At 46.2% G+C, this 21,832-nt stretch overlaps 1 protein-coding gene across 3 annotated transcripts; it reads left to right on the forward strand.

Annotated features, from left to right (window-relative positions):
* The first annotated feature begins 9,031 nt into the window (after positions 1-9,031).
* Get1 (guided entry of tail-anchored proteins factor 1) lies at positions 9,032-20,924 on the forward strand. 3 transcript variants are annotated; one of them, XM_013146104.2, is made up of 6 exons: positions 9,114-9,229; positions 12,540-12,707; positions 14,613-14,778; positions 15,724-15,791; positions 15,958-16,072; positions 16,552-20,924. In XM_013146104.2, exons 3-6 carry the CDS (start codon positions 14,613-14,615, stop codon positions 16,623-16,625), a joined length of 423 nt encoding a protein of 140 aa, XP_013001558.1. In that variant the 5' UTR covers positions 9,114-9,229; positions 12,540-12,707; the 3' UTR covers positions 16,626-20,924. The 3 variants fall into 3 exon arrangements, with proteins under 3 accessions (XP_003464018.1, XP_013001558.1, XP_063080601.1); XM_003463970.5 differs by lacking the exon at positions 12,540-12,707 and having other exon boundaries at positions 9,032-9,229; XM_063224531.1 differs by lacking the exon at positions 12,540-12,707 and having other exon boundaries at positions 9,219-9,332.
* The last annotated feature ends 908 nt before the right edge of the window (positions 20,925-21,832 follow it).

The following is a 21,832-nucleotide window of genomic DNA, read 5'->3' on the forward strand; positions in this document are numbered from 1 at the left end:
CACAACGAATGGAGCAGAGAACAAAATGAAGAAGACAAACTGACAGCTACTGACAGAAAAAGAGCTCAACAGAAATGAGGCAGAGAAGATTGGATGATAGGAACAGCTATTTTGGAGAAAATGGCATCTTAATAGGTAATACTGGTTTAGTATCATCTTGTTTTGAAGTCTCATCTAGCTTTTGTCCTTCTGTCTCCAATGGTCTAAATAGGCTGTATCTTATTGGATTTTATTATGTACGATAGTATAAGCAAAAACCTTTTAAAGACAAGGAGATTATACAGAAACCATTGTTCATTTTCTGTTAGTCGATTCTAAATACTCTGTAATGCTGTCATTCTCTTGAATGGTTTTACATTGTTTTGATATACTTAATGCTACAGTATACGAAGTTGTACTCAAGGAGTTCAAAGAAAGAGACAATATGGTAACTACTTTTAGGTTAGGATTATCTGGTGGTGAAACACTATTTTGCTTAAATGGTTATGTTTTGATCTGCGCTGTTTCGTTGTTATGCCCTCTTTTATCTCAATCTCCACTCCATTATTTACTTTTTTATTTTTATCCTTTTAATTAAAGGAAAAAAAATAGCAGGATATATTATAGTAACCCACTTTGACTTTCCATTACCTCGATTTAAAGCCCTGTATTACTCTCACCATCTGGTTTTTAACTGATGTTCTCCTATTCTGTTTTGCTGGATAGTATCAGGTTCGAAAGTTTAGGCATCAGCTGTGAAGATAGTGAGATTCATTATAACGCCCATTCTCGTTGACTTTTATCTACTTTTGAAGACCTACCATGTCTCCAATGTTTTGGTTTTGTCGGTTTTATTCTTTACTGTTTTGTTCAATTGTATTATAACTAACGATATAGACAATTCTATTAGAAATAGCGGGAGGCATTATGGTAACCATTGTTGATCACCTTGTATTATGTTTTCACATTATCTATTATGTCCACCCTTTTGACTTGACCGATTCTCTTCTGTTATGTCACATTTGGTTTTACTCTCTTCCAAAAAAGTAATAAGAACCGTGGGAGCAATGAAACCCAAAATGTGTAATAGTCATTGTACAAAAGAGAGGAAAAGAAAGTGCTCTAAACTATATAACTGCATGTATATTTAAGTGTATAAGATAGAAAATGATATCACAGAGTTTTATTGGATCATTGAACAGAACTGTTTGCAGTATCATTGATGGAATGTCCACTTTACAAGCTTTAATTTTGTGACTTGAACAATTATTTCTAAGATGACAATATGTAATCCATTAACTAGTGATTTCCTACTGTTCATTTTTTTTCTGCAAATCTGTATAACTTGTACCCTTTCTCTGCTTTTTTTTTCTTTTCTCCTTAAATAAAATTTAAAAAAAAGTTTAATTTACGACATTATCACATGGCTTTGGAATATCTTTTTGTTGCTTATACTGATCTTTTTGCATGTTGAAAAATGCTTTTTTAGTGGTATCAGGCTATGTGATCAGTGTGCCACTGTGAATTATATATGAAATGACATAAATTTAGGTCTGAACTAAAAGACCCTTTGTTTTTTTAGTTTGCAGTGTCTGACATTTACATTCATCCTGAGAAGTAGGTGCATGTAAAAATGCAGCTTGTTTCTTTAAAAATTCCCTTCTGACACCTTCTCTCTTTCTGCCTCTGAATCCTCTTTATCCATTTTCTCTTTTATTAATATATGTGCCAAACCAAGCATATTCATTACTGTTATAACTATTCCTAACTCATGTTTAGGACATGTAATGTTTAAACTCATTTTGGTTATTAGGTTCCTGTACATTGTATGTCTTTTTTATTTGGTACCAGAAATTAAACTCAGGATGTCATGCTTTCCAGGCAGGCACTGCTCTGCTGAGCTATATCCCCAGCCCCTACATTGCATATCTTAATTCTTCTTACTTATTCTTTCCCCCTCAGTCTCCAGGATCCTTTTCCATTTGCATGAGATCTACCCCATTTTTCTTCCTACCTATCCTTTATTGTGTGCTTTGTACTGTGGCTTACTCAAATGAGAGCTACCATACAGTATTTAACATTATATGTCTGATTTATTTCACTCAACGTATTTCCCAGGTAAATCTGTTTTCCTACAAATGTCTTGAATTCATCCTTTTTTATTAGTTGAGTAGTAACCCATTATCCTGGTTACTTTTTCTCATTGTTGCAACAAAACATCTGACACCCAAAATTAGAGATGGGGAGGTTTATTTATCTTACAGTTTTGGAGATCTCAGTCCAAGGCAGTATGCTGTGGCTGAGGGGTAGCTGTTCATGATGGCTGGAAGCAATAAGCACAAAAAGGGCAAAAGGGAAAGCACACCTCCTCCCTTCCATTATATTGTATGCTGGCTCCACCCGGGGCAGGTACAGCACTCACACTACCAATTCCAGCACTAGACAATGAACCAATCACAAATGCTAGATTCAGCTGCCTCCATGATTACATGAGGCTTGGGGGGGGGCACCTCGACACAAACCATAACATCTATTATATAGAGATACCACATTTTCTTTGTCCAGTCTTCTGTTGATGGATAGAAAGGCTGCTTCCAGGATTTAGCTATTATGAATTGCACTGCTGTAAATATTGGAATATAGATATTAGTGTGTGTTGTAGTCAGGGGTTGTGAGGAGAACAATTACAATCAGGACACAGAATTTGTATTATTATTTTATGATGGTCACCCAGAGTTAAACACAAGGAAGTGCAGGAAATCTGTCCACAACACTAAAGACCCAGAATATTCAATCAAGGGCCTGGATCCCACAGCAATGTCCTGCATGAGTCCAGATAAAGACCTAGAGCCTGTGACAGTGCCTCCCATGAGTCCAGCTGGAGGGCTAGAACCCAGAGAAGGACTCGTGCCAGTCTGTTTTATGGATCTGTTCTGGGAAGGCCAAAAGGTCAGTGAAGGAAACTAGAAAGTCTGTGCCAGTGGGGTGAAGGAGCTGTGCTGGTAGGTTGAGGGTTTTATACTTGAGCTGAGAAGTCACGCTCAAAATAAGGACCAGGGCTGTCCTGAAAAGCACCACAGCCATCCTCAGTGACATGGAGGTACCAAGCTCCTTTGATGGTAAGCATAGTCAAGCACATGCCAGAAAGCCAGCATGACAGGTTGACAGGTTTCTCCTGGAGATTAAATGGCACATGTCTTCCCCTCTGAATCCAGGAAGCGCTGCTCGATGTAAGGACCAGGGCTCCCCCAAAGTGAACCACAGCCACTCTCACAAGGTCCCGGTCTCCTCTGATGACAATGGTTGAACTCACACTGGGGAAGCTAGTCATGAGAACCAAGGCTAGTCCTCCAGGAGAACCAATGGCTCAAATAGCAACACTTAGAGAAACCCACAACATCTCACTCTTCGTCTCCATGTCTCTGTTTATGCTGGCAACTTTCCTCAGGTGGGCCATTTACACTCAGCACCATGCTGATTTAATTCAGCTGGTGTTAAGTTGACCACCAGTTTTTAATCCATAACAGAGGGGAATGATGTCGTTACCTCTCTAGAGAGGATACCTAGGAGGGAAATAACTGAGTCATATGAAAGTTCTAATTTTAGTTCTTTGAGACAACCTTACATTCCCAAAGTAGGAGGTGACTCTTTTCACTGTGGCCATACCAGCATTCACTCTTATTTGACTTGTTGGTGACTGCCATTCTTTCTGGTGCAAGATGGAATCTTAGCATTTTTTAGTTTTCATTTCTCTATTGGTTTAGAAAGGTTAAACATTTTTTCATATGTTTATTAGTCATTTGTATTTCTTCTACTGAGAAGTGTCTGTTCATTTCACTTGCTCACTTTGTTTTTTTCTTTTCTTTTTTTGTTTTTTTGTCCTAGGAATGGAACTCAGAACCTTGTATTTGCCAGGCAGGTGCTGTATCACTGAGCTGTATTACTGGCCCTCACTTGCCCATTTCTTGATCGGATATTTATTTATCTTTATTTTTGCATTCTTTATATATTTTAGATATTAGTTGTGTCTGAGGAGTAGTTGACAAAATTCTTTCCCATTCTGTAGGTTATCTTTTCACTCCACTGATTCCTTTTAGGTGCTTTGTAATTTGATATAATCCTATTGGTGCTTCTTGCTGTTATTTTTTTATTTTAAAGAGAAAAAAATAAGACAAAATTTCAGAACAAGATAATGGGGGGGTATCCCATTGAAAACCTGCTCAAGTTCACCTGCAGGGCTTTGGGACCTGTTCTGCACATGTGTAATTAATAGGTCATGCCCACTTCCCTAGCCAGCTTTGCCACGTGCTAATCTCCTGTCTCAAGAGGACCTTGTGAGGCCCAGGTGGCCTGCCAAGGTGAGGTCAGAGGAACACCAGGGTTTGGGAAAGGGTCAGTTACAGTCGCCTGAACAGGACTGACTGGCCGCCCTGAGATTTTGAGAATGGATATGAGAGGGAATTTTTCAAACTATAGGAGATATTTATCATTTGGGAAGACCCCCCCAAAAAGGGTTCTCACTTTACCTCCAGGATGAGAGTGAAGAGAACTCCCAGAATCCTAGGCCAGAGCAAAGAGCCCCTCATGGGTGCAGCCAAGTATAGAGGTGGAGGTCAGTGCAAACTTCTCCAGGCTCTCAGAGGTACGGTAGACCCCAAAGATCCTCAGCGACCTCCTTCAGAAAGTGAGGCCTGAGGTGATGGCAGGAAGCCCAGATCCTGGCAGCAGAGACAGCTCAGGAGGTTGGGTCAGAATGGCAGGGAGACTGGGTAGACAGAATCCTGGGAGTGTCTGATTTACACACCAGACTCCTTTGTGAAGGCCATCAGAGCTGCACAAGTCACAGTAGCTTTAAGTATAATTTCAAGTCAGGGGTGATGATGTCCCCTCTCCTGTTTGTTTCCCAGGATTGCCTTTGCTATTCTAGGCCTTTTCTGCTTCCAGATGAATTTTAGGATTGTTTTCTCTAATTCTGAGATATACAATTGGGATTTTGATCAGAATTGCAATGAATCTATATAGCAATTTTGGAAGTATAGCCATTTTCTTTTTTATTTATTTGTTTTTTTGCGGTACTGGAGATCGAACGCATGACCTTGCACTTGTCAGGCAGGCCCTTATGCCACTGAGCTAAATCCCTGGCCCAGCCATTTTCACTATATTGTTTCTTCATACTCCAGAGGAAGGGATGTGTTTCCATTTTCTGACATCCTCTTCAATCTCTATACTATAGTTTTCAATGTAGAGGTCTTTTACTTCCTTTGTTAGATTGATTCCTAGGTATTTCATTGTTTTGGATGCTATTGTGAAAGGTGTTGTTTCCCTGATTTCTCACTCAGTGAGTTTGTTATTTGTATACAGGAATGCTACTGGTTTGTGAATGTTGACTTTGTTTCCAGCTATGTTACTAAATTTGCTTATTAAATCTACTAGCTTTTTATTGGAGTTCTTTTATGTAGAGTATCATGTATTGGAAAATAATTATAATTTAAGTGCTTCCTTTTCTATCTTTATTCTTTTTATTTCTTTCTGTTGTTTAATTGCTCCAGCTAGAGTTTCCTGGACTATGTTGAATAAGAGTGGAGACACTGGACATCCTTGCCTTGTTCTTGATTTTAAAGAGAGTTTTCAGTTTTTGTCCATTTAGAATGATGTTGGTTATTGGGCCGTTATAAATGATTTTCATCAGACTGAGATAGAGAGCATGTATTCCAATTTTCTTTATAATTTTTATCTTGAGTGAGTGCTGGACTTTGCCAAAACATTTTTCTGCATCTATTGAGATGATCATATGATTTTTGTCCTTGGCTCTGTGGATATGGTATATTACATTTATTGATTTATGTATGTTGAACCATCCCTGCATTCCTGGTATATAATCTTGATGTTTTGCTACATTCTGTTTGTTAGTATCTTCTGAGGATTTTTGCATCTGTGTTCATTAGGGAAATTAGCTTCTCTTTCTTAGTTGGGTCCTTTTCTAGTCCTTTTTTAGTATCAGGATAATGCTTGCTACAAGGAATGAATTTGGGAGTATTGCTTCTCTTTTACTTTCATTAAAGAGTTTAAGAAGTAGTGATGGTAGATCTCTAAAGTTTTTGTAGAATTCAGCAGTGAATCTGTTAGGGCTGGGCTTTTCTTTGTTGGTAAGTTTTTAATTAAATTTTTAATTTTATTGATTGATATTGGTTTACTTAGGATTTTTATATCTTTTTGGTTCAACCTTGGTGATTTATATGTATCTTCTTCTTCTTTTTTTTTTTTTTTGATACCAGAGATTGAACCCATGACCTCAAGCTTGTCAGTAAGGTGCTTAGGCCACTGAACTAAATCCCCAGCCCTCTTTTTTTTTTTTATTGGTTCATATGTATCTAGGAATCTGTCCATTTCTTCTGCATTTTTCATCTTATTAGAATACAAGTTTTCTAAATAGGTATAGATGATCTTCTTGATTTCTGCTGGGTCTGCTGTGATTTCACCCTTTTCATTTCTAATTGTGTAAATTTGAGTCTTTTCATTCCTTTTTCGATAAGGTTGAATAAGAGTTTTATTTACTCTTTCTTTCTTCCTTTTTTTTTTTTTTTGTTTTGTTACTGGGGATTGACTGTGCACTTGCAAGGCAGGCGCTTATACCACTGAGCTAAATCCCCAGCCCCAAGACTTTTATTTAATCTTTCAAAGAATCAACTCTTTGATTCATTAATTCTTTGTATTTTTTTTTTTTTTGTTTAGTCCTCAGTGCAATAATTTCTGCTCTGATCTATATAATTTCCTCCCTTATACAAACTTTTGGCTTGGCCTGCTCTTGTTTTTCTAGAAGTTTGGGGTTCAGCATTAAGTAGTTGACATGTACTTGCTCTATTTTGCTGATATGGGTACTAACTGCTATAAATTTCCCCTTTAGGACTGCTTTCATTGTGTCTTATAAGTTCTGGTATGTTGTATTGTCATTATCATTGAACTATAAAAACTAATTTCTTCTTGAATTCCATCTGTGACCAATTGGTTGTTAGGAGAGTACTATTTAATTTCCATGTGTTTATGAAGTTCTTGTGGTTTCTTTTGCCATGGATTTCTTTTTTTTTCTTTTTTTTCCTGGTACCAGGGATCGAACTCACGACTGCCTGCTTGCAAGGCAGGTGCTTATGCCACTGAGCTAAATCCCCAGCCCCTTTGCCATGGATTTCTAATTTCATTGCACTATGGTCTGATAATGTGCGTGGGATAGTTTCAATTCCTTGGCATTTACTGAAGCATGGTTTGTGAGCCAGTACGTGAGAACGGCTGTGGAGAACAGCCTGTGTGCAGCTGAGAGGAATGTGTATTCTGGCATTGTGAGACCTCCCAATGCTTAGTGTTTTGTTTTGCTTTTTTGAGACAAAGTCTTGCTATGTAGGTCAGGCTGTCCTTGCACTCACTAGTCCAGGCTGGCAATCCTCCTGCCTCAGGCTCTGGGGTTCTGGGATTTTAGTCTTTTTTTTTTTTTTTTAAAGCGGTGCTTAAAAGAAGTAGTGACAGAGCCGAGTTACTGAAATTTGGTTGCCTCTCCAGTCAGGTCCTCTTGATCCCCTCTCACATCTGCCGTGAAAGCCTAGGATGTTCTCCTGTGGTTTTTGTCAGATTTTCCTCACCAGGAAAGGAGTGATCCTCCTCTTGGGTTATGTGACAGTGGGACGGGGTTGGTGGGTGGGGAATGGCAGATGTTTCTGTCTTCAACCCAAGAGGCAGAGAGGGGCTGAGGGAGAGGAGAAACTATCACCCCTCTGCAGGAGACGGTTTCTCCTTCTCCAACCATCTGAATCTCCAATGCATGGAGGACCCAGGAGTCTGGCCTCAGCTTTGAGTGTTCTGGCTGCAGGGAAGGTGATGGAGGAGAAGCAGGCTCCAACTCTCCTGTTCCATAGGTACGTAACAGCTAACGTGTCCCTTCTTGGAAATAATTCACTCTACTGCTATTGAATCTGCATTTTACATGTTTTCTTGAAACAGAAATTTGTAGGACTACACAGCAAGATCAAGGCTAGCCTAAACTCACAGCGAGAGCCTGTCTCAAAAAAAAAAAAAATTGTAGACCACAGCTTCTTGCATTATTTTGATTAGAAATTAGTTCTTGAACTTCAATCTTAGTAGAAAAGACATCTTTTAATTTATTCGCTGTCTATAAATCGAGATTCTTTTGCTGTAAAACTTAATCTTCATCTAAATTTATACTATGGGCTAATTGTAAAGGTTTAAAAAAAATTTTTTTTCTTTTTCCGGATCTTATGCATGCTGGGCAAACCTATATCACTGAGCTACATCCCCAACCTCTAACAGTGTCTTCTTATAAACTTATTTTTCAGGAGTGTAACGTCTTTTTTCGCGTTTATTTTTTTTTTCTCCTTCCTTTTCCCATGCCCTCGCTAGTTCCACTTCCCATTTGAACATTTTCTTCAGGAATGTAATTTTATGTTGTTTATATTTACTGTTTAGTTTTTAAGTGTAAGTGTAAGACAGTTTTATATATAATAACTACTTAGAAAATATTTTACTTGCTACTGTAATGTTCTCTATATAAGGAAATGCTTATTTTACTTTATTGTCTTTTTTGAGACAGTTTCGCTATGCAGCCAGCCTGGTCTTGAACTCAATGTATCCTCCTGCTTCAGTCTCTTCAGTGCTGGAATAACAGGTGTGTGCCACCACGCCAGGCTGGAAAAGCTTACTTTAAAATAAATTTACTCCCCTGATTGATGCGTTTTGAAATTATGTTGTAAGTTTTCTTTTTATCCTTGAAATAAAATGGGTTTTTAAAAAAAGAAAAAATAAATTTATCTAGTTACAAAAGTGAGTCAATTTAAACTATTAATAAAACAGCACAAGCGGCTCGCACATACGACCAGAGAGGGCCAGTATCAAGCCCTCTAGATTTTGGAACGCAGAATAACAAGAGCTATGGAAGCCGGGAAGGTCAAAGTAAACCTGGTACACACGCACTGCTCTACTCGCCTCCTCGCGCTACCCGCTTCCCGCTCTTTGGCGCAGTGCGCAGGCGCAGTACCACTCCCTCCTCAGGCCTGCTAGCCTCAGTGCGTACGCGCGGGCGTCCCGCCGGCGTGGTCCCCACGCAGCTTCCGTAGCGGAGCGGGCGCCGCGGGGAGTGTCTGGGATGGGAGCCGCCGAGGCCGACCGCTGGGCGTGGCTGCTGGTGCTGAGCTTTGTGTTTGGGTGCAATGTGCTTCGGATCCTCCTCCCGTCCTTTTCCTCCTTCGTAAGTGACTGCCCGGCCTGCCCGGGGCTGTAGTGGTCGGTGTGGACAGTCTGGCCGCCTGCGGGCCAGGGTCGGTTGTTGAAGCGCCTGCGTGGCCCATGCTGTACGTTAGGGTTTAACAAAAAACTTTAATTTACGTTTTTTTTTTGTTTTTTTTGTTTTTTTTTTTTAAAGACAGTGTCTCTGTGTAGTCCAGGCTGGCCTGAAACCGCAGGGATCCCCCTGCCTGGGCTTCTCCAGTGCTGATTGCAAGCGTGCGCCAGCACGCCAGGCTTTGTGTTTTATTTTTCTGAGATGACGCAAAGTGCCTGAGAGTCACGACTCTTACCCTGTGAGAAATCCTCTTTCCGTACTCTCGAGGCTGGAAGACACCTGGCGACACCTGGCCGGGCATTCCGGTGGCCGTGTCTCTGGCGGCGTCCTTGGTGCCTGGACGCCAGCCTCACTCCTTCCTTCCCGTTAACCCGGGCCTGGGGGAGCTGAGCTCGCTTGCTGGGCCTCAGGAATGTTTGGCACGGCTTCCTGGAGGCCTGGAGTCTATTGTCACCGTTGCTAGGTCCCCGGAGCGATCACTATCAGGATGCAGGCGCCCCCATTCTTAGATGAGTGGGTAGAGAGGGGAGAGACAGGGTAGAGAGCATCTACGTAGAGCGTGCGGTGCTTTCCCTGTGCAGTGGAGCCTTGAGCAGTGGCACTGCTCTGGCAGTGAGTGCCTCACACGTGTCCCGAATGACAGTCATCAGAGATGATGTCATCATCATCCCTTCCGAGCTCAGAACTCTGTAGCTGCACCGAGTCAGTCTACCTGGTGATTGCTGAGTGGGTATTGCTCTGTGATTCTTCCCGTTCTGCTCTCTTACCTATGGGAGCACAAATAGGGAATGGGTGGCAGATTGCACAGGGCAGGGTAGGATGGAGAGTGGCAGGAGCCTACCCTTTAGGGAGGAAGTAAGCTGCTGTATGGCTCAGACTAAGACTTCAGAAGGAGAACGGGTCTTGCTTTTTTCCTCCTAATATAAACTGGTGTATGTGTGGGTGCATATTTAAGACTAGGCAGGACTTTTGCTGCCTTTGTGTTGTATTCTACCAGTATTCATTGACTCTTTTGTGCAAAGGTGGCTTAGTAACTTTCTTCATCACCAACCTAAAATCCCTGACACTTCAACTTAAGGAAATTTACTTCGGCTCGGTTTAGTCATATGGGCACGGCAGTGTGGCAGAGGAGCCTGGCAGAGGAGAGCTGCTCACAGTGCCATGCACAGGAGGCTGAGAGAGAAGGGATGGGTGGGGAGGGAGATGAACCCTTACAGGCCAGGCCCTCAGTGAACACCTCTTCCTGGCATACCTGGCCCCCTAAGAGGAAGTCAGTGTGGCTCCCATAAGTCAATCAGGTTCCAGCAGCCCTCACCAGAAGCACATGGGGCTTTTGGAGACTACTAAATATAAACCGAAACAGTCAGGGCAGGAGATACAGATCAGCAGCACAGCGCAAGCTCAGAGGTTTGTGAGTTCAATTCCCAGTACAAAACAAATCAAAATAGAAACAATTCCGTAACAGTCATCTTAACAGTTTTAAGTGTGCAGTTTGGTGGCGTTAAGTATATAAGTATATTGCTGTACAACCCATGGTCAGCCCAGAACCTTTTCATCTTCCCCCTAAAAGACTGTACCCCTTCCACAATTCCCATTCCTCTCCCCAGTCCCTGCAATCACCAAACTCCCACAAGTGGAGTAATACTTTGTTCTTTTAGTATAATGTCTTAGGGTTTGTTGTAGCAAAAATTAGCACATTCCCCCCCCCCCCACCGTGGGGTCGAAGCCAGAAAGAAGTACTCTACTACTGAGCTTCATCCCCACACCCACCCATGTTTTGAGGACAGGCTCTCCGTAAGTTGTATGTATTGGCCTTGAGATACTCCTGCCTCAAGCCAGGCATGGTGGCTCTCGTCTATAATCCCAGCACTCGGGAGGCTGAGGTGGGAGGATCATTGTGAGTTCGAGACCAGCCTGGGCACCCAAGGCCAGCCTGAACTGCATAGTGAGACCCCATCTCAAAAAAGACAAAAAAAAAAAAAAAAAAAAAAGAGAGAGATACTCCTGCCTCAGCCTTCTGAGTAGGTGCAATTATAGGTGTGTGCCGTAGTTTACCTTCTTTCCTTTTTAAAGGTTGTGTAACATTCCTCTGTCTGTATTAACCACATTTTGTTTATCCATTCATCCTTGATGAACGCTTAAGCTGTTTCCATTCTTTGGCTCTGATTGCTAGAACCTGGTATGCAGACAGGAGTTCTTGCTTTTAGTTCTTTTTTTTTTTTTTTTTTTAACTTTTTATCGGTACCGCGGATTGAACTCACAATCACCTGCTTGCAAGGCAGGTGCTTATGCCACTGAGCTAAATCCCCAGCCCCTCTTGCTTTCAATTCTTTTGAGTATATTGTCGGAGTAGAACTGCTGGGTTGCAGGCTAATTCTGGGTCAGTTTTTCTTCAGAAGCTGCAGTTCTGTTTTGCACAGTGGTCGCCCGCAGTGTACAGGGGTTCAGTTGCTTCCCACCCCGCCAGCACTTATTTCTTTTCCTTTGATAAACAGCCATTCTGTTGGGCGCAGAGTGCTCTCTCTTGTAGTTTTGTTAGCATTTCCCTAGCACCCCTAGCTTATGGCCCTGTGTGATGCAATGATTTATGTGTTTTTACTTTGGCTGCCTCCTGCTCCTAACCTGCTGCAGCTGGTGCACTTCTGGGATGGCTTCAGAGAGGTGAGGTGTGTAGCAGTGGAGTGCGCAAGGCCGCTGGTTTCCTGCCGTCCTTCCCCCGCTCCTTCCTGTCCAGGGCAAGCCATGGAACTTGCAGGTTTCTTCCCCACGGCAGCTCATGGGCTCTGAAAACATAATCCTGCCCCGCCTTTCTGTGTGGAGTGGGTGCCAAGAAAACTCTCTGACCACTGTGTTGGGTGGGGATCTTGCCCGCCCAGGCCTGGGGGCTGGATTGCTCCCCAAGTCTAGGAGGGGTTGAAACAGGCCTTGCTAAAAAAAAAAAAAAAAAAAAACAAAAAAAAAAACCAAAACAGGCCTTGCTGAATTTCCGTCCACCTGTTTGTAGCAGGTCACGCCCTCTCTGTGCAGTGCAGTGCAGTGCAGCAGCATCCAAGATTCCTCAGAAGCCCCAGAGGACAGGGCATGGGGGCCTGCTGGCCAGTGGAGCTCGGAGGGGACTCAGCAGAGGCACAGTGGGGTCTTACCCACACACCAGGAGATGCGTGGTCCAAACCTGGCCTGTGTGACCTCATTGGTCGTTTACTTCTCTCCGTCACAGCGAACAGACGTGCTTCTCTGGGTCCCGAGAGCTGCTTTAGCAAATTCACATGGTCTAGAGAGGACGTCATGGGGACCAGTTTGTAGCCAGAAATCCAGAGGCCAGGAGCTGTGACTGGTGTTAGAAGTGGAGGCTTCTTGGGACTGCGGAGTCTGACACCAGCTCCAGGTAGATTGTGTCCGAAACCAGCTGAACCAGCGGCTGCCCCGCTGGCCTGGGTTGAACTGACTGCGTGGCTGCTGGTTGCAGGAAATCCCGACACATTTTGCTGTAACGGAGGCAATGTGGGTTGAAGCCAGGGCCTTCACACTGAGTGGCACCCTCAGCCCTTTCTTGTTTTAGTGTTGGAACAGGGTCTTGTGAAGTCACTAAGTTTGCTGTGCTGGGCTTGCATGTGCAGCTCTCCTTCCTCAGTCTCCCAGGATGCTGAGTGTACAGGTGTGCATCACCTCCCTGGGCTGGGGGTTATCATGTGTCCTGCATAGCAGCCTTGCAGGAACATGTTTTACCCGTATTTTCTGCATTACGTAAGTGGCCCCTGCAGTTTTCTTGTATTACTGATTTCATTCTTCCTGTGTGCCCACATTGGGTTTCATCTCATCTATTTGGTTTGTTTCAGTTTTATTTATTTATATTTGCCGCACTGGGGGTTGAGTCCAGGGCCTTGCACGTGATAGGCAAGTGTTCTACCCCTGAGCTTTTGCTCATTTGCTTGTGACACAGTCTTGCTGTGTTGCCCAAGCTGGCCTGGAATTCCTGCTTCAGCCCCTGATCAGCTGGGATCTCAGGCTTCCACCACTGTTTTTTTTTTTTTTTTTTTTTTTGGTGGTTTTTATCAGTACCAGGGATCGAACTCACGACTGCCTGCTTGCAAGGCAGGCGCTTAAACTGCTGAGCTAAATCCCCAGCCCCTCCACCACTGTTTTTGATTTTGAAAATAAAAGTCAGGTTTATTGCGGTCCAATTTCTTTCTTTTTAAATTTCATATTATTGAGACACAGTCTCCCTAAGTTGCTGGGTTACCCAGGCTGCTCGTGAACTTGCTGTCTTCCTGCCTTAGCCTCCCAGACTGTTGGGATTTACAGTCATATACCACCGTGTCTGGCTCAAGGTCCAGTTTCTACCCTATGAAATTACTGCCTTAAAAGTCCTTGCCATTGTGCACCCAGGTGGCCCTCTGGTCCCCTCACCAGGTCTCCAGCATTTGCTGCAGCCCCTTCCTTACCCGTGGCCTGCACCCTTCCTTGCTCCCCCCATCTCTCCTAGACCTGTGGCACTGGAGAAGGGCAGAGGGCACAGGGTTCACGTCGCTGGAACGGGAGCCCTGGTGGAAGTGGTTTCATTTTGTTATCCCAGGTGTACAGATACACACCTGTCCCATGGTGATCCATGGGCATCTGTGAAGGGAGATGTACCTTGGAGTGGAATTCAAAGACCAGGGACAGCATGTTGCAGGCCTGTAATCCCAGCACATGGGAGGCTGAGGCCGGAGAATCACTGTGAGTTCGAGGCCATCCTAAACTACATACCAAGAACCTGTCTCAAAATAAATAAATAAATAAAAAAGCAAATAGTAGGGGCATCTTGGGCTTTGTGGTGTCACAGGGAGTGGGAAGAGAGAGGTACAGAGCCCTCCCTGGAGGCAAAAGGGAGGGAGGGCGGTGGGGTGGGCAGTCCCCCCCCCCCAAGGAACACCCAGTCTCAAGGTGGGGCTGGCCAGGATGGCAAAGAAGGAAACTCTAACCCCAGGTGCTTGGGGCAGAATGTTTCTCCGCGGCCCTTACGGAGCACAGAATGTTTCTCCGCGGCCCTTACGGAGGGCATGGCCCACCTCGGGACTTGTCAGTGGAGGGTATGCACCACCGGCTGGGCTCTGGAGCTTCTGGGGGCTGGTGGGTCTCAGTGTCTGGAACGGCCCTACCCCACTGGTTTGAGTCTGCAGTCGAGGTGTGCGGGGGGCCTCAACCCCCATGCACCGTTGGGGCTGTAAGTGCTCCCTAGTGAGGACCCAGACTGCGGGGTTGGGATGGGGGCTGCTCCCCCGTGCAGCTCATCCGGCTGGCTCCCTGGCAGATGTCCCGGGTGCTGCAGAAGGACGCCGAGCAGGAGGCGCAGATGCGAGCCGAGATCCAGGACATGAAGCAGGAGCTGGCCACGGTCAACATGATGGACGAGTTTGCCAGGTACGCGCGGCTGGAGAGGAGGATCAACAAGATGACTGACAAGCTCAAGATGCACGGTAGGCACCTGCGTGCTGCTGCGGGGCTCCTGGGGGCTGCGGTGTTTAGCTGTGCGGAAGAGGCCCTGCCCTGTAAGGCTTCTTGCTTTTTGCCTGGGGACCCTGTTTTTGGCACCAGGAATTGAACTCAAGACCTTGTGCTTGCCGAGCAGGTGTTGTGAGGCTGAGCTATATTCTCAGCCCAGAGCTGTTTTCTAGAAGCAACAACATCCAGGGATCTGCTTAGGGTTTTTTCAGGGCCAGCTTGTCAGTGCAGGGTTTGGTTGTTTTTTTCCCCAGACTGAGCACTTTTCCTTTCTTTCTTTTTGTTTTCTGAGACAAGGTCTTGCTGTAATCCAGCCTGGCCTGAGAAATGCTGTGTTCTGCTGTAGCTCTGTGTCGCTCAGGCTGACCTCAAGCTTCTAGGGATCTTCCTGCCTCAGCGTCCTGAGTGCCAGGATCACTGGTGTGCACTACCATGCCTGGGTCACATTCAGCGCTTTTTTCAGGGAGGCCCAGAAAGGATCTAGGGCCTCCTCTTTCACAGTGCCCAGCGGCGGCCTTGCCTCACATTGTGTTCAAGGCACCGACCCTATGTGACGAATGAGGCACAAGCGGGACCTTGTCCCGCCCAGGTCTGCCTGGACTTCACCTGGGCATTCTTGAGCCGGCTGGGAATAATGGGGAATTGAGTTCTGTTCAGAAGTGCCCCAAGCCTCACAGGAAGAATCTCCATTTCCCCCAGAAACGTTAGAGGGTTTCGGAATGAAAGGTCTTCCTGGCTCGCTGTTTGCGTGGGATTCTCTTTTAAACATGATGATCTGCTGGCGGTGACTTTGAAAGCCCCCTTCTGTGCTCTAAGGGCAAGTGGTGGCTGGGTTTGTGATCTGGAAGGCTCTTCTAAGAGGAAGCAGCCTTGCTGTGTTGGGGCGCTGATGTGCTGTCTCTGCACGTCTTTCCCTACAGTGAAGGCGCGGACGGCTCAGCTGGCCAAGATAAAGTGGGTCATCAGTGTGGCCTTCTACGTCCTGCAGGTGAGCGTGCTGTGGGCAGGGTGCTGGCCTCCTGGAGAGGTACGGGGTCCCTGCCTGGGAGTGACTCGGACACCTGGGGCCCTTGTGTGCTGAGGCGCTCAGGGGACCCCGACAGGCCCCTGTCCACTGGTGGGTGGCTTTTGGCTCACCGGAGGTGTCCTTGCAGGCTGCCCTGATGATCTCGCTCATCTGGAAGTACTATTCTGTCCCTGTGGCCGTGGTGCCCAGCAAATGGATAACGCCACTAGACCGCCTGGTGGCCTTTCCTACCAGAGTGGCAGGTAAGAATGTTCTGGAAGATACCCTGGAGGCCATGGCAGCCTTAGGGAGAAGCCTGGGACGGAAGACCTGTGTGTGGGCTGTGCTGTAAGCCCACCTCGCAGAGGGACCTAGAGAAGCTTGCGGCCTGTTGGGGTCACCTCTGTGCCCTGCTGCTGGGGCCTGTCCTGCTGGGGGGCTGGTCCCGATCTTGGACATCAGTGGGCTTTTGAGAAAAGAAGATAAATTGTCCCACAGTTTGTTGTGCAGTATGTCCCGCAGCGCAGCCACTCCCCTGTGGAAGCCTCGGAGCAGGGTTCCCTCTGGCCATCGCCAGGCCTGGGGTCCAGGTCTCAGGGCTCTCTACCCACGGACTTAGCTTTTGCCGGCCCAGCACTGCTCAGAAAGAACTGAGACCTCTGACCCTGTAAGCTGAGGAAGTAGAGGCAGCTCGGTGGGCAGGAGCCCCTCTGGGTCTCACACTGCATTTCTTCCTTTTCAGGTGGCGTTGGGATCACCTGCTGGATTTTGGTCTGTAACAAGGTTGTGGCTCTCGTGCTTCACCCGTTCAGTTGAGATGGAAGAGGGACGCGGGCACAGGGCCTGAGACGTGGTTTCTCTCGGGCTGGAACTCTGATCCACTGACGCTTTTTTAAACAAAAGTACACGGGCTGGTTTTTCTGTTGAGTATCTTTGTCCTTGCAGTTTATGTGAGATTCATATGAGAACTGTCATTTTATGCACCTGTCATTGAGCCGGAAGGCCTAGTTTAGGACACTCGTGTGTCAGGCAGTGTCACACCAGGCTCTGTCAGTGTGAAACCCTGGGTGGTGTCTGTGTGCTGATGGGTACCGTCGTCCTGTGTTGGTCTTCTTGCCAACTGGAAAATCAGAGTTTTCTAAAAGACTTATTGCTGTTTTTAATCCAGTTTAGAAAGGAACCTAATGTTAATACCACTATAGTCTTGCCTTGCTTTAAGACTTACTAAGTTTAGTGCTTGATGCTTTGTCCACGCACAAGCTTTGCCCACGGTTGTTTGTGGAGTCCGAGCTTCTAGCTGGAGCTTGCTCCTGTGGCTGCCTCCTGGCCTGCTCTGTTTCCAGCCAGAACGGTTGGTTTGGTCCTTTTCCTTCTTGGAACTTGTGCCTCCCAGAACCAGGGAATAATCAGGACAGCGGTACCACCGTGCTAGAATCTGATGAGAATTTGTTTTTAGTTTCGTGTAGTACAGCTAAAAGAATAACACTAATCGGCATCATTTGTGCTTTCTCTTCTGTCATTTTATTGACAGACATTTGTACCATGTTATTTACTTATTTGAAGCTGTTGGTTTCTCATCACAGTGTTTTATAGATGCACTCATGAGGCCATGACGTTTGTGCACAGGCGGTTCGGCTGTTTCTAATGAAGTATATTTTATGAACATTTAATATTTACGATCTGTAGGGAAAATCGAAGTGGGAGGTCTGATTAAATTCATCTGAACCATCCACGTTTGGGCCGTGAAGGCAAATTCCTTCTGCAGAGCTGCTCTTCGTTCGGGAGCACTTCTTCCGGCGAGTGCATTTGCAGGTGCTGTGGGTATCTTCCATCTTCCTGCCCGCCCCTTAGGTGCCGAGCTGTCTGAGGACTTCACCAGCTTTTGCTCAGCAGAGCCAAGCTGGTCGCTGCTGGAAAGATCCTATTTGTGTTCTGCGCTCCCTAATGTGCTCATTACCCTTTCCCCTGAACATACCTCAAAGCAGAGCTGCCATCCCTGGTTCTGCAATGAAGCCTGTAGGCTGGGTGGGGCCAGGCTGAGCTCTGGTAGCCCATTCAGGGCTCAGAGCTCGAGCACCCAGTGGGTGCTCGAGTGGGCCCCAGCCACCAGCCTCTTGGGTTTGCTTGTCCCCAGGGGACGCTGTGGCCACAGAGGAAGAGAGGAGTGCACGCCCTGGGGCGCTCACTGGGGCAGAGCATCCCTGAGTGGCCTCTGTCCTCCTGTTATAGCAGCAGGAACGGGGACACACCCCAGAGCAGAGGGAGAGACGTGTAGCTTTTCACACACGTTAGTGGTCAGTAACAAGGGAAATACAAGTGTCCCTTATGTGGCACATCACTGTGGCTTTAAGAAATTGTATTTGTTTAAAAGTAGATAATAAATATGGTCTTGATTTAAAAAGATACAGAAAGGGGTACAGACAGTGTAACTTTTGGGCCAGGCATGGTGGCACACGCCTGTAATCCCAGCACTCGGGAGGCTGAGGCAGGAGGATCTGAAGGAAGTTGAGACCCACCTGTGCTACAGAGTGGGTTCAGGGTCAGCCCGGACTACATAACAATGCCCTTTCTAAAACACCAAAATCAATCAATCAATAAAATAAAGAGTGTGACTCCTAAACCTTTCTTGTCACCACTGTTGCCAGTGCCTTGGGATTTTTCCACGATACTCCATGAGTTTATGAGCTTGGACTTAATGTGCTCTTAAGATAGGCTTTTGACTATTTCTTTAAATTGAAAATTTTGTTGTCCTTGTTTGCAGAACCTGATGACTGCTTTCCTCTCAGGGGATTGGTGTGTGTGCAAAACAGTTCCCTGCTTTTTCCTTCCTCCTCCATCTCAGTCCTCTTCCCATTTGCAAAGCTGTGGTGGCTTCTTTTTTTTTTTTAATTATAAAAGTAAAACGTGAAAAAAATAATTCTCTTTTTTCCCCCAAGTCTAATGCACAGGTATAGAAAGAGCGAGGTTGTGGGGCCGCGTCTGTACTTGGCTGCCTGTGGAGTGCATCATGCTTAGGGCTAACAGAGGTCTTATAAGATGCGGATATGTATTTGAAGATACGTGTGCATGTACGTGATGCTTAGTGAAATGATATTTTAAAAGCCATTTGATGGTTTTATGTAAGAATATTTAATATAAAATATACTTAATATAAGTTCTGTTACACTTAACATAGCACACACCAATTTTGTCATAAGTCCACTAACCAGGGAAACTTTTGCGTATACAAATTGATGATGATCTTTGGATGCATACCAGGGTGCCTAGCTTCTTCTCTTCTTGAATGTTTAATTTTACTGCTGTACATGTGTGACCCGCAATAATCCTGCTGCTCCCAGAAAGTTGGTGTCCACAGGCACAGCACATCTTGACCCTTGGGCTTCCCCAGAGCTCCATGCCGTCTCCACGGTCTCCCTCCCCATTCCCCTCTTCGCTTTATATTTCTTTTCAGTTATTTGTATTTTGGATTTCTCACTTGTCATTTGTAGGAACATGGATGCCCCTTGAGACCCTGCTGTTGCTAGATGGCTTCTCCCGGCCCCTCCTGCTGCCGGGAGGGACAAGGCTGGTGGCCTCTGGTTTCCCTGCCTGTCCTCAGCTTGGGTGGGGGGCTGAGAAGCGACTCCCTTGAACAGCAGAGCCCTAGCCGTCTGTGGGGGATGATGATTTCTGTTCCTTAACCCCCAGGCTGACATTTAAGGGGCATCCACATGATCAAGCAGCCTGCAGGTTCTATGCTGACTCAGTGCCTGTACTCGAGGTTTTGGTGGCCAGTGTTTCCAGATCCTGTTTTTGGGTGTTTTTGTCTTTTTGAGACAGGGTCTCAGTACGCAGTTCAGGCTGGCCTTGGGTAGCCCAGGCTGGCCTGCAACTCACAGTGATCCTCCTGCTTCAGCCTTCCGAGTGCTGGGATTGCTGGCGTGGGCCACCACGCCTGGCCTGTTGAGTCAATTTGAATGACTACATGTCTTCTGAATTGTCCAATGCTTGCTAGTGTATTATAGAACTTTATGTTTTCAAACTCTTCTTTAAATTCTTGTAGATGTTCAAGTCCCATGTCTGTTTTGTTGGAATATCCATTCCGTTGGCTCTTTGGCACCATGCTGTGGGCCGCATGTGTTTCGGTTTAATTTCAAAACTCTGTGGGGGTTTCTGGAGGCGCGGTGAAGGCCTACCTTTCTCCTGCCCCGCACTGTCAGCTGGGCCCCTTCACTCCTTACACCTCAGTCCCAGCGTCAAGCGGCCCACAGGATAAGGGAGGCTTGGCCCCCAAGCCCCAGGGTTCCGCACAGACCGTACAGACCTGCCTTCCTGCATCACCTGGGAAAGGCCCTCCTCCTGTCCCAGCTGCCCGCGCGTTTTTCCCTGGCTTCCAAATGCCTTTAGGCCAGCGATGGTGAAACGTTTATAGAGACCAATTGCCCAAATCACTCTGAGTCAGGCACTTGTGGCAGAGAGCCAGCTCCACTGTCAGGCCCAAGAGCCTGGCAGCTGGGCGAGCTGGGGCAAGTCATTGGCACCTCTACTTTAGGTGGCTGAGCCTGAGCTCTGCCAGTCTCCCTCCCTCCCTGGGTGCTTTGGCTGCTGACCGTAGGTCTCAAAAGCACGTTTTGTAAGAGATCTTTTGCAAAGGCAGAAGTGGACTCGGGGACAGAGGAAGGGGAGGGGAAAGGGCCCTGGAAAGATGAAGGTGTTTCCTGCGTATGCCCCAGTGCCCAGGAGGAGAGTAATCATTGTCCACTGCAAACATGGGCTCCTAAAAGAAAAACCTGAACTCGGTTTCCCGACCATCTTGTTCTCTGTCGCTGTATCCAGGCTCCAAGTTTACCAGCCTCACAAAGTACAGATAATTTAAAGAGCAAAATAAAGATAATTGGAGGGGCTGGAGATTTAGCTCAGTGGTGTAAGCACCTGCCCGGTAAGTGCAAAGTCATGAGTTCCAGCCCCGTTACTTAAAAAAAAAAAAAAGATAATAGGAAACAGGGAGATAGGTGGGGGAGGGAAAAGGGGGCTGTAAAAGCGCTGTTGTGGATGGATGTGTACCAGCTCCCCACAGGTGTATTCACTGTGTACTGCAATGGGCTAATAGAAATAAAAAATTTGAAAAAAAAACCATCTTTCAGAGTTGGTGCAACATTTTTGGCCTTCTGTGTTCTATAGCCAGCCGCCGTATTTTTTCCTCCAGACCTGAGGAGATCGTGTTTTATTTTAAAATCATTTCCCCTTGATTAGGAAGGCACTACAGTGATTACATTCACTGTAGAAAACACAGAAGACAGCCAGAATAGAAAACGGTGCTGCAGAGGTAGAGCTTGTTCCTGGTGCACATGACCCTGGGACTTTAGCCCGCTGAGGAAGCGTGTCCAGGTGGCCGTGACTCAGCAGCACTTGGGGAGGTGGAGAGAAAGATGTGAAAACCGTCTTAGAGGAAGCAGGGACACATGCCGGACTGTCACTTAGGACATCGCTTGAGTGGTTTTTGCAGACTTCTCTGGAGTTTGGGCAGCTCACGAGCCTCTGAACCTCCAGCACCCTCTTCCTTCTCTGTGTGTCCCACTCCTGAGCTCCCTGTTTATGCCAGTGGGCCCGTCTATCCCCTCTTTGGTTTTAAATGCAATTATCTTCCCATCCTGACTTTCACTGCCTTTTAAAATGTGTTTCACTACATTAATACCACACACTGGCGTGACCTTTAGATTCGGTAGAGCATGTCCTGTCTGTTCACAACCGTGGCAGAGAAGAGGAGGAGCAATTACTGCGTCCACATCCAGTGCAACTTCCAAGAAGGCCCACAGGGGCTGAGTGACCCTTCACTGTGAGAGTCTCAGAGAAAAGCAGCCCCACTGGCAGCTTTTGTGGCTTTTTGGTGATCGAACCAGAAAGCAAGACTAAAGGACGAAAGGGAGCCACCTGTGCAGGGATGCATGCGGGGACAGGGAAAGGGCAGGGGGCTTCACAACCCCTAATGCTTGAGTCTAAGAAAGCCGCCGAGAGGGAGAGAGCAGAGACTGAGGCAGCAGTAT

This window comes from Cavia porcellus, unplaced genomic scaffold (genome assembly GCF_034190915.1).
Source record: "Cavia porcellus strain 051 isolate PalLab524CR breed Dunkin Hartley unplaced genomic scaffold, mCavPor4.1 scaffold_15, whole genome shotgun sequence".
NCBI classification, from domain to species: Eukaryota; Metazoa; Chordata; class Mammalia; order Rodentia; family Caviidae; genus Cavia; species Cavia porcellus.